An 18,769-nucleotide genomic window follows, 5' to 3' on the forward strand; every position below is an offset into this window, starting at 1 on the left:
GTATAAGCATGTGTAACTGAGTGGATGTTTCTTGTGTAACACTGAAAACAAACAGCTGACATCCTCTGGTTCCTGTTTGAGCTTCCAGGGTAGAAAGCAGCATGTATGAGATGAGGTTCTCCAATTAAAGCTCAAGGATCTCATTTACAGCAGAGAGCATTTCTGGAGATGTTTAAGGACTTTATTTTTAGCCTGCCTCAACCAAAAACTGGTAAAATGTACTAAGTATTTCCAGATGCTTTAAATCCAGTGTTTCTTTTTTGCACCGACTGGCGGATTTATTGAGGAAACAAAGCAACAGTTGTTCCTTTAACACACGCTTCTTAAGGTATCCTCTCATGTCTGCTTCAAATTACCCCTTACCCTTTTAAAGGACACCTCAGCAGCACTGTGGAGGTCACTCTGTCACACACAGGTAATCTAGAGGGCCATCATGTTTCAGTCTCGTTATGCATTTAACCATTTTATTGCAAAATGGATCCACAGTTTTACAGTTTTACTTGGCGGAGAAGGCTCTGCTCTAAAGATGCTCTCTGGATTATTTAAGCAGCATGCTTTGGCTTTTCAGGGAGTGCGTGGCTTGAAATCCCCATATGTATAGATACATAATTGAAAATGTGAGCTAAATACAATGAAATTAGTTCAGAAACAATTAATACATGGCAGCATGAATCTCTGAATGAGGGCCAGCTTTATGTTATAAAGGAGGAGGCTGGGGTGGAGGAGGTGAAGCTTTGGCAGCAGCAGCAGCGTAGTGCATTAGCATTAGTGCAAGCAGGGATTAGTGAGAAATACATCATATATAAATACACCGCTGTGTTGACAGAAAGAGCTTTGATTGGCTCTGGGAGCTGGGAGGCAATAATTATGATCAGCCGCCCATCTGCTGTTCACGTGTGAGCGTATGACAACCATATCCTTCATGAACTAAAGCCTGATTTATGCTTCTGCGTCGCGTCGATGGCGTGACGCTGTTGTTGACCATTCGAAGTTCTGTGTCGAGGGAACGCGTCGCTCTGCAATTCATTGCCATGGGGGGTGTGGCTGGGTGTGGGTGTGTGTTTGTGTGTGTGTGTGTGTGTGTGGTTTCACATCCGAATCCTTGTTTATCTTCCAGTCATGGAGACTGAGGTGGAGCGGGTATGTTTGGAGTTGGAGCTAATCAATATTGACAAACAAATTCTTCTGTTGCAAATGTTGAAGCACAGGCAACAGGGAAGACGTTTGTTGGGTGGTCTGTATGACCACTAAACGAGTCGAGGCTGAGAACAGGTAAATTTACCACACTGGTTCGCCCACTGAGGGACCTGGATGACGTTTTGAGTGGACCAATCACAGCCCTTGCGGTCTGCGTCGCCACAACGGAGTTGCGCGTCAGGCTTGGGGTAGGGGTCCGCGTCGACACAGAGGGCTATGCTGTCGATGTGACGCAGAAGCAAAAATCAGGCTTAACACTGAGCTTCATTTGTACACTAGAAGGGCACCTTAGGGTAGTGGTTCTCAACTAGGGGTCGGGACCTAAAAGTGGGTCTTGGAGCCCGTTTCAGTGGGTCTGAAATATGCCTGGGGGGGGGATATTATGTCAGAGTCTAATAACCTGTGGGATTAATACTCTTTGAAACATTTTGTTTTCCTTTGTCTGTTTTGTCATGTTTTGCACCAACTGAATTCATATCAAAAATTATTGGAATACTAGGTTGTGATTCCTAATAGAGGATTTAATAGGTGCTGAGTCTTACATAGTTCAGAATCGGTGCCCCAGAGGCAGATAAGACAACTTCAAAGGCTCATTAGTGTATTGTATTATATTAGTGTATTGTATTGTATTAGTGTATTGTTCACGAAAAAGCCATCCTGGAGGGCAATTTATCAAGGTACTCTGCTGGGAGGGCACTGTAGATGGTACTTAGTCACATTTTGTCCACTAAATAGTACCCTGAAGGGCACTTTATCACATTTGGTCCCCTGGGTGGTTACTTGAGGGCACTATTCCATGTTCAGCTGACTACTTTATCACATTTTGTCTGCCCTTGAGGATCGTGTTGAATCTACCAAAAAGCATCCGTAAGGGAACTTTTTCTGCATTTTAAAAACAGGTTGGTGCCACAAAATATGTCTCAAAGTACTTAGTGACTTTAAAAGAAACCATCACCAGTCATCCAACTTAAGGTGTGTTTCAGTATCTAGATTATTATCTTACAGTCAATGTCTTTCATTTTGTAGTGTAAAAACCAAACAATGGTGTCTGTGTAACAAATTCCAAACAATTGCAGTGCAGAGAAGAGTTTGCATGAGTTGTTTGTGTCCAAATTAAAGAAAGAATATTTGAAAATAAGTGATGCAACTCCCAGGATAATCTCTTAACCCATGCTGTACGTGCAGAGGAAGGTAAAAGTGTCTTCTCTTCTGTAAAAACCAACAGTTTCTCATGCTGTATCTTGCTCACATCGTTCAGTGTTTTTGCCACTGCAGTGAGAGTGGATGTGGCTCCACAGCAGTGGTTAACATTTCTTTCTTTAGGCTTTAATTACTGGGGAACTTTCTCAGAGCAAAGAGACCGAGTCATAATAAAAAAGCAGAGACAGTCACTGTCAATCTATCATTATGGTCAAAAACATGTTAAAACAACTTCCATTTCTGCTTTTTCTTGCTTTAAACATCATATAGATGGATTTTCTCTAAGGTTAAATATAAATCAGTGCTTTTTCCTCTGAATCAGCTATTTATGTGCACAAAAGCATCTAGCTGTCCTCTGGAGGAGTGTCAGCATCCTAACCTGATAGACTGTTTCACATCTCCATGGCATGGGATATGTTTCACATCAATGCAAAGGTGTTTGGGCAGGCTAGAACCTTTCAAAATAAAACTTGGAGAGTGACTGGATTAACATTCTGTCAGTCACATTAATCACAGGACAATTAGAGCAAGAAAATATACCATGTGTCAGGTGTACACCACCACTGAGGAGTGAAATATGTGATGCAAGCTCAACAGTTAACTGTTATCATGTCAATCCGGGGTTGCTCACTATCAGTGGAGCCAGCTGGTAAATTAAACTCTTGCTTAGGGCCGGCCACACGCTACAGGATTTCAAGCCCGATTTGGGCCTCCCCCGACGATCTTGGGGGCATATCCGAGGAGCCTTGTCGCGAACAACTGTTTGTCTGAGTAGTCTGCATGTGTGTGTTTTACTGCTCTAAATCGCGTCGTAGCCTCCGAAAATCCCGAATTGTAAATATCAAACATGTTTGATATTTATGATTCTAGGTTGTAGTGCCGCTGACGGAGTACCCACAACACCCAATGAGAGCGAACAGACCGGGTTGCGTCACAGCAAGATCATACGTACTTTCACCACTCACAACCATAAACACAACTTTAACTTAATTTCAGCCAGGATTTCCTCCTGAGTCTTTCCCTTTTATTATGATTTTTGCTTCTCCTGTAACGCATGCCAGGACAGCCTGTTGTGGAGATACAGCAAGACAGTATTGACAGACAGCCATGTTTTGTTTTTTTTTCTTAAGTCACTCGATCACACGAGGTCGTAGGCAGGTCAGCGGGTGTGTGGTCTCCAGTGATCTGACAGTCTGGCTGAGTCGTCTAGTGTGTGCATTCAGAGGATTAAAGATGAAAAATCTTTGGAAATTGTCCTGAAGTCTGTGGTCTCCCACAAGTTAAAATCATTCCAGATTTAAAAAATCGTCTAGTGTGTGGCCGGCCTAAGTCAGTCAGGAGAAGAGCAAAAAAATTATTCAGTCTGCTTCTGTGCTATTCTGCTACAGCTGCATCCATGCTGATCTCTTTACCGGTCGTCATTGTTTACAGGATTGCAGCCATTTCAGCCAAACCACGCCTGTATCTACCACCTCTTTCTCCTTAATTAATGCTGATTGGTCCGATCTCTCTCCGACCAGGAACAAGCTCGAAGCTTTGCAAGATGGGTCCGTCTGATGAAAGACATGGAATCTAAATCTGTTAGCTTTGCATGGTTATCAGGGTCCACTTTAAGATAGAAATAATAAAGGAGAAAGATATTTTTGTCATCATGCACCTTCAGAAGTCTCCATCTTCTTGATGGATCATTTAGCAGCTGAGACCTAAATGCACATGTGCCTACAGATAAGCCAACTGTGTGATTACAGATGTCTGTAGCTGGTTCATTTGTTTATCCTTTATTTCTTGAGTTGCAAAGTGACAATTTCCATGCAAAGGCAAGTCATCAGCTGAAGAGTGCTGCTGAAGAAATGGCACGTGTGGCACATGCAGCTGCCCCAAAAGTAAGATACCACTGTTTTTAATCTCAGAGCTGCTGTAGTCTTTTCAGTGTTTTAACTTAACAATATTTCAACTCTTTTCTCAACATTCTGACTTTATTTCTATATTTATATGTCCACCTTTTCTTGACATTTCCACCTTTTTCTTGGTATTTTGATTTTTTTTCTCAAAATATAAAAAATATAATTTCCTTCCTCCTGGCCCTAATTGTCTTCCGTAGCCTCTCTGGGGGTGGATGGGTAAAAAACGGTCCACTTGGAGGGAATCATGGTGGACAGGGACGGGTAGGGGGCGTTTCACTGCTGCCTTTAAAGGAGGAATTCTGCAATGAGGCTCATCCGATCATCACTCTTCCTGGTGATCTAATAAGGGGGCACATTTTTCCACTTTTCCATTCTGACAGAAACTTTTGATCAGCTGCAGGAGATGTTGTGATTCAGTGAAACTTTGAACCATCCCACCGCAGGAGGGACTCAAACTTTCACACGCAGGCGTTTTCTCAGTGAAATGGGTGTTCCAGAGTGAACTGTCCTGCCACTGCGTCGCCAAGAGTCCCGAGGTTTGTGTGCACATTTCTGGGAAAGCCTCCAACTTATTTCTGCCAAGGAGAACCTGGGAGGAAGCACACTCAGCGGAGAGGATCACACAGAGCACATTTCTGACATTTTGCGCGTCCTTCCTCCTTCCTGCGTGCAGGAGATCGTCCCAATATTAACTGGAAATCAACAATGCCCGAGGACTGGTTGGATAAATTAAATGATTAGTGTCCTGACGCACGCCAAAGTGTTTTTTTGGAGATGTGAAGTGGAACAAACTTTTCACGATCTTTTTCTCGGGGCTTTGAGGAAATATTTCGGAGTTTTGGATGTTTATCTAAGAGATGAGCTTTTCTCCTGATCTCCTGGGATTATTATTGGCTGCTTGAAAACGGAAGTGTCGCTGAGATGAAGTTCTGGATATAACTTTTTACGCACAACAAACTCTGCTCTTATTCGCCTGCTTCGTTAAATAAAGAGCAGACAGTGAGGTGGAATCCTTCGACAGAAGGCAGACATGCTCTGAATTACTCAGGTTAGATTATTTTGTGCCTCTGCTGCACATCTTCATCTGGATTGAATTGACCAACAGCATCAGATGCTGTAAAGACGCGCGTAGATCGCAGCTCCGCCACTGGATCTGTATCTGAATATTCTTATATCTGACACTTCGACACAATGCGGGGGGCTTTTGTTCTCACTTTGACTCTGATTTATCTGCTGACAAGGACTGGAGAAGCAGACAAACCGACGCACCTCCAGCGGCTGCAGCTGCACAGGCGCAGACAGGGTCGAGTCCAGCAGGGCGCAGCAGACAAGGAGCGCCTTGTTGGACGTGTGCACCCTGGGTTTGCATCAGCAATCTCTGTGCACGGAGCCAGCAAGGAGGAGGGTGTGCAAGCTGATGAAGGTGCTCCAGCGTAAATTTATTTTTAAAAATACACATCTGAGCTATTTCAATGACTTCTCAGGAACCATGTTAACCTATTTACTAAACTGTTTTAACAAAGTTTAGGAATTACTGGGGATGGGCGTCATTTTTTCAAATATTCAGTCTTTAATTCAGAAAAATCGAAGTTTTCATGTCACTATTGTATCTGTCTCTATACTTTATTTTTCCAATTATTTTTAAATGGCAATTGTAATTATAGACCCTTTCACTATATGGCAAAGGTATGCAGATGCCAAGGACTTCCCACTTTATGGGGCTTGAAGATGGTTAGGTGTGCAACAAACATGAGATGAATATCGAGACTTATTTTCAGTGATTAAGACATGTATTTTGTATGTATGTATGTATGTAGACGAAGGGACAAGAGTTGATATAACAGTCTCAGAATGGTTTCTATTATCCAAAAAAGTTCCTGGAAGGACCTCTCATCTATTCTTGGCCAGGTCACCATCAAAAAAGAGATCTTTGATCTCAATGGGACTAACCTGGTTAAATAAAAATAGAAAATAAAACTGCAAAGTCCAGGCCACTCACAAAGCCCCTAAATGTCTCATAAAGCAAGTTACAGCCAGCTTTCCTGTTGTAATACTGGACCAATGAATTGGTAGATTACTGTGTGGTAAATTGGCATGAAATAAGTAAAAATTTTGAATTTGTATCGTTAGAATAGATATTGCAGCAAATGGCCAGCATCTGTTTTTAAGTATTTGATCCCGTAGTCATCAGGTCAGTAAAGGGAGCATATGCCGGTCCAGTACTTCCGCCTGCTCCAGACCCATGCCCCATCTCTTCAGGTATCCTCCCAGCTGCCCCCTCCATGTTTCCCCCCCTTCATCACCAGATTTTCTAGTCTGTTAACCCTGTTCTTGATATTTTTTTTAATGAGGTCAGCCACAATCTCAAATGCTTGGTCAAACTGGACTGCAGCTGCCAGCCACTAATAGACACTCTAGCTCGAGATAATGTCTACGTCATGCTGCCGTAGTGCTCCTTAACCTGGTGTAGACAGCAGTCAACTGATAATAGTAACATGGGAACAGCGTGGTTTAGCGTTGAGTTGATCTAGATAATAAGGATAAAGAGGCTGTGTTAGATTATATTCTTTCTGTCATTTAACTGAAGTGTTGATTGATGATATTCAGCTCAGAAATGTGGAAATTAACCTGCAGGATCGAGGGCTGATGATGCCAGCACTGCTAATGTTGGTTTTGGCTGTTTAGGTGTTTTGATGTCAGAAGACCAGTTGACTAGACAGTCATATTTCACTTTTTTAAAATATCATTTTTGGGGCTTTTTGGCATTATTTGGTATGACAGTTGAAGATGAACGGGACATACTGGGAGAGAGGAAGAGAGATATGCTTCAAACAGTGCCATGACTGGTACTTGATCCCGTGACCACTGAATCTATGACTATAGCTGCAGTGCATGGGTGCCTGCTCTACCCACTGAGTTAAACCGGTGCCCAAAATTAGCTTTCAACCAGACATAAAATTACTTGTATATATACAGTGCTTAACAAATTTATTAGACAACCACCCAAAGTAAGGTTTATGCCACAGCTGCCCTAAATTATCAGCATTGGTAAAAATGGGTAAAACCAAAATCATTTTTTATGTTTCTGCAATGGTTAATACACCAATATGTAGAAGCTCTTTAACCCAAATGATATTTTTAATGCTAAAATATGATTATTATTGTTATCCATGAATTTTCAAATTTACTGATTTACAAAAAAACTGAAAAAAATAGTAAAGCACATTATTATTTCTTGATTAATATGTCAGATTATAGTTATTTACTTGCATTCCTGAACAGAAAATGAGTTTTAGTGGTTGAATGTTATGCTTGATTAATTTCTGACTTCTCAGAGAAGCCCAGTGAGCCGGCTCAAATTTGGGTATAAAAAGGTGAATTCAATTTGAAATTCCTCATTCCTGTTCAAAATGGTAAAACATGGAGAGCTCACTGAAAATGAAAGAGTCTGCATTAAAGCACTTCATGATGCTGGATGGTCTCTGAGACAGGCGGTCTAATAAATTTGCTAAGAACTATATTTTTCTAAATCCTCCTGGCATGGAGACATTTTCGAATATTAGGATGTGCTGATGCTCTTCTAAGAGCTGATGAAGACTGTTGGCTGTTTAATTTAGATTTCACTTTTGGGTATGTTAGCTTAGCATTAGCATTAGTTCATTCTGGACATGGTAGTCTTACGCCCAGCCGTGATCAGCTGATGGCCAGCTGATCCTAATTATCGTCTTCCAGCTCCCACAGCCAATCACAGCTCTTTCTCTCAACACAGTGTTGTATTTAAATATTATGTACTTTTCACTAAAATCTGCTTGCATTAATGCTGATGCACCACACTTCTGCTGCTGCTGCTATATGCAAAGATTCACCTCCTCAACCCCAGCTTCCTCCTTTATAGCATAATGCTTGTTGCATCCTCACATTAAGATTCATGTTACTGGGGATTGATTGCTTTGGAACTAATTTAAAGTTTTTTGAATTATCATACTGTCATTTTTTGTTTGTTTTGACCTTACACTCAACATGAATATATTTTGTTTTTACCTCTTTAAAACATTTTGAACTGTTTTGTGTTCGAACAGAGTGCTGAATAAACCTGCTTTTCCTCTGTCATGTCAGGAACATTGCAGAGCAGGAGAGCAGGAGTGTCAGTACCAAGGAGAGGGATGAGTTTGAACCGTCAGCCAGACATGCAGCAGGATGAGTCCACACCAGGAGCCCGATCCAGGGTGGCCCGGATGCCCAGTAGTGCCGGGTCTCCTAACCTTCTGGCCAGCTTTGCAGGAAAGAACCGCGTCCTAGTGATCTCTGCTCCTCATGACTCAGATGGATACTACAGACTCATGATGTCTCTGCTCAAGCCGGATGTTTACTGCGAGCTGGCGGAGAGACACGTCCACCAGATTGTCATGTTCCATCAGGAGGGAGAGATGGGGGGTAAGGTGAGGAGGATCACAGTGGAGGGGAAGGTGATGGAGGAGCCGCTGGACACCGCTCTCATCCCCAGACTAATGAGCTTCCTCAAACTGGAGAAAGGTGATGGGGGGGACTGAAAATGTTCTTTAGACTGACTTTCTATCTATCTTTCCTGTTAAAGATGATAAATTTTAAACTTACTAGTGCAGCACCAGTGTTTGGAAACTAGTTTGTAATCTACCCAGTGTTACCATGGAGGAGTAAAACCCTTAAAACAGCTGCTGGTAGCAATTTGTGGATTCCTGTCCTTGTAGTCACAAACAACAGTAAATGGGTTTGAGAATTCAGAGTGTAGGAAAAAATTCGCTTTTAGAAGATTTGATTCTATTTAAAGAAATAGTGAGAATGATCAAACATTCACCTCATTGTCCCAATGCCTGAAGCCTTTTAATAACAGAGCATTTAAAGCTTTGTAGTTTGTCTTCTTGTCATCAGATATTGTCAAAATGTGGCGTGCATGTTTAAGACAGCTCAGGATGTCTCCAGAGAGTTTCATCAGGACTGATCATAGGCATTTGTCCTCTTACCTCCTACAAAGACAGAACCTTGATACTTGCTCTCAGAGTATGCACATCCATTTGGATGAAAATCTATCATTACATTTGGTATTTTTGGTACCCCCATAGGTCAGGACCAAGATAAAATGGGAGACATGTTCCAGTCTACAGATGTATAATACCTATTTAGGATTATGATGACTGGGAAAATTGTCATTGAGATATGTTCATTTTCTAAGACCCACCCCACTCAAAGTTTATTTGTCACTAACTCCTGAGATTGATTCTGGGATCCAGAGGCGTTCCCAGACCAGACAGGATACATACCTCCGGGGCATTCTGGGTCCTCCCCGAGGTCTCCTCCCAGCTTGACTGCCTGGACGACCTCCAAGGGGAGGCGCCCAGGAGGCATCCTGGTCAGGTGCCTGAACCACCTCATCTGGCTCCTCACTATGTGAGAAGCAGTGGCTGAATCTTATGGTCATTACCCAGAGTTCATGACCATGGGTGAGGGTTAGGAGGGAGATCTAAAGGTAAATCTAAATATTTGCTTTTCGGTACAGCGCCTTCTTCACCACAACAGACCGGCACAAGGCCAGCTGACACAGCACCAATCTGACTGTCAATCTCATGCTCCCTTTTCCTTTACTCTTAATAAAGACTCTAAGATACTTGAACTCCTTCACCTGAGGCACAGACTCACTTCCCACCAAGAGGGAACAGTCCACGATTTTTCATCAGATAACCATGGCCTTGGACTTGAAGGTGCTGCCCCTCCTCATGACCACTTTGCACCCAGACAGAGTATCTGCTGTAAATGTAGTACCAATTGGACCCACAATTTAAGAGGAAGTGTCAGAAATGCTATACTTGAAAAATAGAAATAGCTGAAATCTATTGTAGTGGACTTCAGTGGTCCAAGAGGTGTCACTTTTTGGGATGGAATCAAATGCTGTGGTCTATTGACAGGTCTTCTGTCAGTGGTACCCCAATCTGGACTCACAGATATCAAAAGTATTTGATGTTCATAATTTACAGCAAATAAGGCCTAAAATTGTGTAGCTAACACTAAAAAGCAATCTCATTTGTTGGCACAGGAAATATAATATCTTACTCTCTTTTACTTGAATTGCTACAAATGGTTTGCAGTGTCAGTGGCTAACATTTGTAAAAATGTCAAAAACAGGACTTTACTACATCAGGCACTTTGCAAACATGAAAATAACAACAGACAAGATGCTGGAAAAAAGAATGTATTCTTTGAAGTTCACTTTTCCCAATCCCTCAGAAGCACACTCCCCACCCTCAACTCCTTGTTTCATTAGAATTTGACAGGTTATATGACACCACCATTTTTTTTTACCTGCAGGTAAGTTTGGGATGGTGCTGCTGAAGAAGACTCTGCAGGTGGAGGAGAGGTACCCGTACCCGGTGAGGCTGGAGGCCATGTACGAGGTGATCGACCAGTCACCTATGAGGAAGTTGGAGAAGCTGAGACAGAAAGGCTTCGTCCAGAAGTGCAGAGGAGCCGGCGTGGAGGGCCAGGTGGAGGAGGGCACGCTCACAGGTGAGAGAAAGGTTTTTTTTTTTGTTTGTTTTTTTTGTTAAATTGTTTGTCTTTCTTTGTCCTTGTTACAAGAGGAGTCATGCTTTTCTGGGTTTTACCTGACATTTTCTGAGGGGAATTCCACTTAACCTTGCAGATTTTGGCTTTATTCCATCAGATTTAAGGAAAGCTTGACTTTAAGCTTCTAATGTTAAAGAGACAGAGTACCAATTAAAGTACACTTTTAACATGTTGAACATCACTATAACACTACAGAACGTGCAAAAAACAATGAGATATGGATTTCAAACCAGGCTGCAGCAAAAAGCAAATGTTGTAATGTTGAGTTATCCATTTGGTGACGCTTTTTAGCATTAAATCTGACATATAATCCTAAATGATGTGTCTATCTTTTGACCTTTTCACTCTGAATTTGTCATGACGATCCTGATCAATCAAGGATTATTCATTTAGCTGAATCAATAAATCATGGAAATTTCAAACTTTTACTGAAAATAGTCCCATAATAAAGTATCTTAAAGGTAGGGCCAAAGTTAAGAAATATTAAATCTGCAGTTTTTATCTTTCTTGTTTTGCTGTAGATACACCAGTAGAAAGAAAACTGCCCAAAAAGATCCCAAGAAAGCCAACCACCACCACAGCTGCCACAACGACCACTCCAACAACTACACGCCCAACCACGACAACTACCACCACCACCACGCCCCCTCCAACAACGACGACGACCCGGCCCACCACCACAACCAGGGCGACCACAACCACGACCACGACCAAGGCAACGACAACCAAAGCAACAACAACCAAAGCCACGACCACAGTGACCACCACCAAAAGAACCACCACAAGACGACCAACGACCACGACCACAACAACCACCCAGAAACCAACCAGAGCCCAGACCACTGCCCTGTGGTTCCCTGCGCCCAGGACTACAGCAGATCCTCACTACTACAACCGCAGAGAGAGGGAGCGGTACCCGGCTAAAACCACACCGGCTGGAGACAACCGCACCGACAAGGACGGTAGAGATCCATACCGTCGGAAGATGGTTCCTGCAACACATAAACCGACCAAGATCAGACCGACCAAGAGGAAGAACGGAGAAGAGAAGGTGAGGCAAAGACAGTTAGCCTAAATGGGTGTAATTGTTTTATGTTTACTGGGGTCTCTCAGTTCCATAAAAATGTATTCTGTATATAGGCCGTCCACAATTGTGGAAAGAGCACTTTAAATCACACACAGAAGCTCTTGAATTTTTTGAAGGATGTAAAATAGTCAAGGATTCTACTGTTGAATCATCAAAATTAGCAGTGCAATCAGTTCTGGTCTTAATAACATTTTGGGGTTTTCGAGGATTAAATCCACACCAGTAGAGTTGATATTGGACGTCTTTTTATCCATTTTTTAATCCATTTTCGATGGATATTTAGCAGTAAAACTCACAATAAGTATCAGGAAAAAACAACTTTTGGTGTCAAAGAGAGACTGCACATTACCATTCTATTTGTTGAGCCATGTTCTGAGTTCTAAAATAAAATAATATGCCTATTTTTCACAGCACAGTCAGCTCAGAAAGTGTATTGGATTGGTGCTCTGTATTGGCTGAAACCCAACATTCTGGTATCAGAATTGCAATCGGGAAGGAATAAATGGTCGAAAAAAGGAAGAAGCCACCTGCTGCTATCTGCAGGCACACTCGCTTGAGTCAAGGATTAGGTTAAAAAGCTTTTCATGGTTCAGGGCATATCTATTAAAAGACAAAATCACAAAGAAAAAATGGTATTGGAACATTTCTACTTTAAAGCAACAATCTTCAGACTTTCCGAGCTTAACACAATGGTTTAAAAGTTGATCTACCAGTACAGTAACCTTTATCAGGAGTAGATGTATCTTTCTGGTTTATACAGATGCTTTTAGTGGAGGAGATAACCATAACAATTGTTCACTCTGTGATACAAGCATGAAATTTGGTACAGTTATAGCCAAAAGCATTCCAAAGAAAAGTGGATATGGAGGCATCCTAAATTTTCAACATGGTGACCATGGCAGCCATTTTTCAAAATGGCCACCAAAGATAACCGTTTTCTCATCAATTTTCTTATCAGGGATGATAATAAAGGATGATGAAGAATTAAAAAAAATGAAGAATAATTATTGTGACAGTAGTCATGTGTTACAGACAATGTAATAGAGTGGATGTGGAAGCACAGCCAGGGCACACTGGTGACACCACTGCTGTGAAACTCAGCATGGGGTTCAGTGTCAGCTAAATACATTAGCCATTACCGGCATTATTTCTGTAGTCAGTATCAATCTACTCCTTTTAGTGATAGTATAGTGGTAGCGTAGTTTAGTTTCCTAAATTCTATCTAATGTTAGTCCCTCATCTAGTTGATATTGTGCATTTTAGATGTAGTTAGATAGCCGCACCTGAATTGACAGGATGTGCCAGCGAGGGAGAGTCAAGCCTGGGGGCTTTACATGACTTCATGTAGTTGCTTGGATGGTGTACAGATCGCACAGGAATTAAATGGCACTGGATGAACAATCGGGCTAGGTGTAGGTCAGTTTTTGTAAGAAGAATTGTGTGAGGCAGTGCAAGTGCAAAAAAGCTGAATGAAACTGTACATCCCTTTGTTTCTGTGAAGGAGAATGTTCCCTCTCTGTTCATTTTTTTAACCCCATTTCATATATTGCTTAAAAAACACCCCAATCCCCTCACTCTCCTTTTCCCTCCCTCTCCCAGAAAAAAAAAATGTTTTCATTGATTCACTGAAGGTTATTTCAAGTTCAAGTTTATGTAAAACTTAGTGTAAATTGTAAACAGTTATTTTACTCTTGTGATCAAAAACATTGATTTGAAACTTAATTCAAGTTGCAAGTTTATATAAAACTTTGTTTAAAATATAAATTGTTCTTTCAGTCTTGTAATAAAAATCTCTTTTCAGTTTCTATGTGTTATATGAAATTGCAAAAATTAAACAACCCCTGTTTAAGCCACACCCATTTCTGATCTAAGCCCCGCCCACTTCTCACCTAATCTCCACCCTCTTCAATGGTATGGTAGACAAATTAAACTAATTAGGTCCTTAATATCAGTAAGTATCCATTCCTGATAAGAAATTGATAAGAAAATGGTTATCATTGGTGGCCATTTTGAATAATGGCTGCCATGGGTACCATGTTGAAGATTCTTGATGCCTCCATATCCACATCTTTTGGGAATGCCTTTGGCTGTAACTCCACCAAATTTTATGCTTGTATCACAAAATGAACAATTGTTATGGAATTTCTAGTTAAGCTGCCCCACTATTTCAGCATGATGCAACTTTGGCAGCAAGTCCCAACTGCCTTAAGAGAGGTGCATCAGCAGACACATGATGAACAATAAAAAGATTGTTTATATCTACTGATACTGATTTCATGTTAATAGTAAGGTGCATCTATAAATAAAATAACCATAGTTACACATGAATTGACTTCAATCTCATTTTATTAAGAAAATCAGACAGAGGAGATACCTGCCGACCAATTCAATTTAACCAGGCCCAAAAACTACGAAAATGTTCACAGGCGAAGATCAAGAACTGTCCTTTTTTATAAGACTGTGTGGCGAAACAACAGATGCTTACTGGTAAAAAAAAAAGTAAAAAAAAAAAAAAAAAACTAGGAATGTACAATATTATCTGCATGGTAGTGGTACAGGCAGATGTGAAAATTTCTGACGATATTTACGACCAATATTTTGATCACAAAAACCTGCCTTTATCAGCTGTAAATATATCAGCAGTATGAACAAATGAGTTAGTAGAGTTTTAGGATTGACCTACAGACCTATGTATGCTGAAGTCTTTCTATTTATTCATCATCATTCCTCCTTTCATTTCAAAGTCAGTTTTAAGGACTTAAATTTGTTAATTTGTTCATCTTCAAACTTCCAGTTGTGAGTTTTGAGGACTGAAGTTTAAGGTCTGTACTACATTTAAATATTGATATAAACCACAAATAAAAACCCCAGCAAAAATTGATTTGCCACCAACATCTCAATAAAAGACCTAGTTTTGAATTCATCGCAGCTATAAATGTTTTTTGAGTCGAGTTGGCATGCAAGTATCTCCTCTGGACTCTCCAAGAGGATATTGATCTTCCAAGAAAGCACTGTTTAACAGCACCTTGGAATATTTATATAAAAAAAAACAGAAAGTCATGCTAAAATCACATCTTCTGAGATCATGATACATACAGTATCCTATGGTGAAAAGAGTGTCGCCACATCTCATATTGCTTCAACCACGTAACCGGCTACATGGGAGTCTTTTCAGGCAAGGACATCCTTAACAAGTCAGTGTTTTTGGTCACTAACAGGCTCAGTACTTCTTAGTGTCTGACAGCATTACAGCTAGGGATCTGTATCCCAAGTCACAATAAACATAAGCACTTAGGGATTGGTAGACCAGCAACTCCCAGAGTTTTCCAAGAAATGTTGATAGCCCTGGAGCTTTGAAATCATCCTTTTCCCCTGAACATAAGTGTTTGTTTGAAGAAAATAAGCCCAGGTTAAGGAGTAATAAAGTACTTCAGCAGACTATTAACATTTTTTTGCTTCTAAAATGTTATTCTAGTGGACATAAATCAGTGTAACCCTACAGAGGTGATCCTTGTTTGTTTCCAGAATGGAAGATTTTGTAGAGATTTGGCATTTCTTCCTTCTCTGCAGCCTTGAAATAATTTCCTTTAAAAAATCATGTTTCTTAGTCAATTTTCCAAGGACATGAATACGTATTTGGCACCTAGTAATGGAGTTTGTTTGGCTCTATAAATGAGCTTTTTAATGGAGTGCCGACTCTGATGGATGAGGATTTTAAATGGTTTTTCTAACTGCCAAATAAGCTACCATTGCCAGACTTTTGGGTTTTACAAGTGGATTTTATTTGCCAGAAAATGTTCTATACACAAAAACGAACCTTCTTTTCAGCTGAGTTTTATGCCTTTTTAATCATTAAAGAAACTAGAAATTTGTTACCTTAAAGGAGGTAAAACAGATCTAATTTCCAACTAACAACTTTGTGTGTCCATGTAGGTGTTGACCAATGAGTACGAGGACAAATATGAGCCCAGCAGGCCAACAGCCAGCGATCCAGAGGAGACAGAAACCTTCACAGACATCAGTCCAACCAAGAGGGTGAAAGGCAAACATGACAAGCATGACAAGAAGAAGAAAAAGAACGACAAGGCTGCCAAGAAGGCCGAGAGGAGGGGGGGAGGAAAGACGGGGAAGATTGGTGGAAAGAAAAATGGCAAGAGGCTGTCAAAGTACCCCGAGAAAGAGCACTACCCGAAACCCACCAAGAAGCCGACACCCCCTCCAAAGGGATCGCTGGCCTCTTTCCTGGACTACTTTGAGAACAGGAGGCGGCTGCTGGTGAGAGCATGACGTAACCCACACTCTGTACCTCTCTGCTGGGTAAATCTCCTGTTTCAGGCTTTAAACAGAGAAGAAAATCAGTAAGAATTACTACAGCAATCATCCAGTTCTCTAAACATGTAAGGCAGAGGAAGGAGTAGTTATAGTAATGTCTCTTCTCTGCCCTCTGTTACAGCCTGGCAGCCCTACCAGGTCCCTGAGTTATTCAGTGGTCGGCATATATATGTTATTAAGTCCCTTTATAATTCATTCAAACACTTATGTTGATGATGGTGTCTGTTACAGACAGAAAAGAGCAGAGGAAAGAGAAGCTACGTCCGTTCTCAAACCAGGAGTGGTTTTGATATGATAGTAGTAAAAATCAAACCCTAATGCCTGCTTGATACCATGGCTGCAAAAATCAAAGTTCTAGGTACCAAGTATTGTGTTATTTGTTCTTTTTGAAGACCAAAAATGATTGATTTTGAAGTGAAATGTTTTGTGCATGGCATGCGATATTTTTGGGTTTATTTGCACGATTTCAATGCCTGGCGAAATGAACTTTGCAGTTATATTTGTACGGCTGACCTTTAGGGCCACTGTAACTAGGGGGAAAAGTACTCTTTTTGCCTTAATAATCCTGCTACAGTGTGGTGCGATATAAAGAGGATTAAAGTCTGTGAAGCGTCCGTCCTGCTGCTCTTTGACAGCCTCCACAGCTGTGTATTTGCAGACTGCGTGTCTCTGTTTTGCAGCCAGCAGGGATTCTTATCACAGCAGTACTGTGGGCAGGCTGGGAAAATCTGCCCCATCCTTGGCCTGCAGGTTAATGTAAACACCACCTCTGCTGGATGAATGTATGAGAAGTCTTCATAAAGATGACACTTTAACCTTCCTCCCTCCCTCCCTGCAGCTGATTACATCTCCTAGCGAGGAGAACAGCATGTATGCTCAGCAGAGAGACGAGTACCTGGAGTCTGTGTGTGAAATGGCCATCAGGAAAGTCTCCATCATCACTATCTTTGGCTCCCTGACAAACTCCACCATGAAAATTGACCACTACCAGCTGGGTGAGTGACTGTCACACATGCAGAGCTAGAATATAATCTCCCTCCCATCATTGTTAAGTGAGAACAGTCCTGTTTGTAACTTAAATATACCATATAGGAGATGACTGACAGTTCTGGTGTCAAATACATCCTCCTCTGCTCTGTCAGCATTTTTTCAGTTCAAGGCTGCCCCTAAAGGTATGCATGTGGGGGCCATGCATACTCTAAAATCCAGCATTGCTTTTGAACCGCTTTTATTCCTTATTAGGCGGTAATCCTACATGCAAAGAAAACAAGGAGCATACTGTGAAGTGAATAAACTTTGCACAGTGCTGGTCACCACAGGCTGAGAGCTAAGCTACCGTATTAAAGCTGATAGATGTGCAAGTTTTATTTGGTATATACAAATGTAAGTTAAAGAGTGACACAGAGCATGCAACATAAAGTTTGTCTGAGTCTTAGTGCACAAGAGTAAATGCAGACAAGCATAGAAAGAAAATAGGCAGTGAGCTAATAGCAGTATTGCAATATTTTAAGGAAAAAAAACTTCACCAAAATGGACAAAGTGATAAGAATAATTTGTAAAAATTACCTTTTTAAGAAAAGTGTAAAGAAAGATACACTCCTCTGCAGAAATGTGCAGGATATTGCACAGATTGCAAAAAGTTTCATTGTTATTCTAAACTTAAACCTTTGCAAAATATTGTAAATAAAGCCAAAGGTCTTACTGTCCTGCTGATGTTTTGTGCCAAATTGATGTCTATCAATTGCTCAGAACCTTAAAACAACCTTAACCGAACAGAGATCTAATCCTCAAAATATTTTCCAAACAATGAAGCAGGCTCAGAGCAATGTTTCCTGCCACGTCTGCTGTCCTGTCCTTGTTTTACCTTCCTCACATGATGTCGAATGAGATGATTTCTGCAGCTCTTAGCTGAACTCCCAGAGAGAACGCTGACGCTGCCAAACCACAGGGATTGTGTACTTCTTCTTGTGCCGTCTGTCTCCGTGTGAGCAGGTGATTTAGACTGAGTTGACTTCACATGCCTGCGATCCTGGCTCCCCTGATCTGACATTAATGTTCTTTTTCTCGAGAGTTTCACTTTGATTGTAGTTTTATTCTTTTATTAGAGGGTGGGGGTCTTGTTTGAGAGTGTTAGATCAGTTCAACAGCTGTTTAGGTTTAAAGGCTCTGTATCATATGTATCATATGTATTACGGGACAAGGGGGAACCTCCTTACACTGCCAGAATATATATCTATCTCATGTGTTATCTCTGCAGCTGGATTCAATAACAAGGGAATACATGCTTTTTTTAAACCTACAACCCTCTTGTTTTTCATAATTACACATACAAAATTAACAAAATTGACATGAATCAGCTCCCTCAAGACCTCTTCAGAAGTTTTACCAAAAAAGTACCAGGTACTAGGTCCCAAATGGAAAAACAGGCTAACCAAGTAGAGTCAAGCCATGT

The 18,769-nt window shown here is 41.1% G+C and overlaps 1 protein-coding gene across 1 annotated transcript in view; it reads left to right on the forward strand.

Annotated features, from left to right (window-relative positions):
* Window positions 1-4,604: 4,604 nt before the first annotated feature.
* ccdc80 (coiled-coil domain containing 80) overlaps window positions 4,605-18,769 on the forward strand; it is a 31,215-nt gene continuing 17,050 nt past the window's right edge. Inside the window, exons 1-6 of the mRNA XM_041806802.1 lie at window positions 4,605-5,724; window positions 8,418-8,834; window positions 10,641-10,838; window positions 11,420-11,949; window positions 15,919-16,260; window positions 17,156-17,312. Coding sequence (XP_041662736.1) covers window positions 5,493-5,724; window positions 8,418-8,834; window positions 10,641-10,838; window positions 11,420-11,949; window positions 15,919-16,260; window positions 17,156-17,312 — 1,876 coding nt within the window. The 5' untranslated portion in view covers window positions 4,605-5,492. The remainder of the gene's footprint in view (window positions 5,725-8,417; window positions 8,835-10,640; window positions 10,839-11,419; window positions 11,950-15,918; window positions 16,261-17,155; window positions 17,313-18,769) is intronic.

Source organism: Cheilinus undulatus, linkage group 15, assembly GCF_018320785.1.
Source record: "Cheilinus undulatus linkage group 15, ASM1832078v1, whole genome shotgun sequence".
NCBI lineage: Eukaryota > Metazoa > Chordata > Actinopteri > Labriformes > Labridae > Cheilinus > Cheilinus undulatus.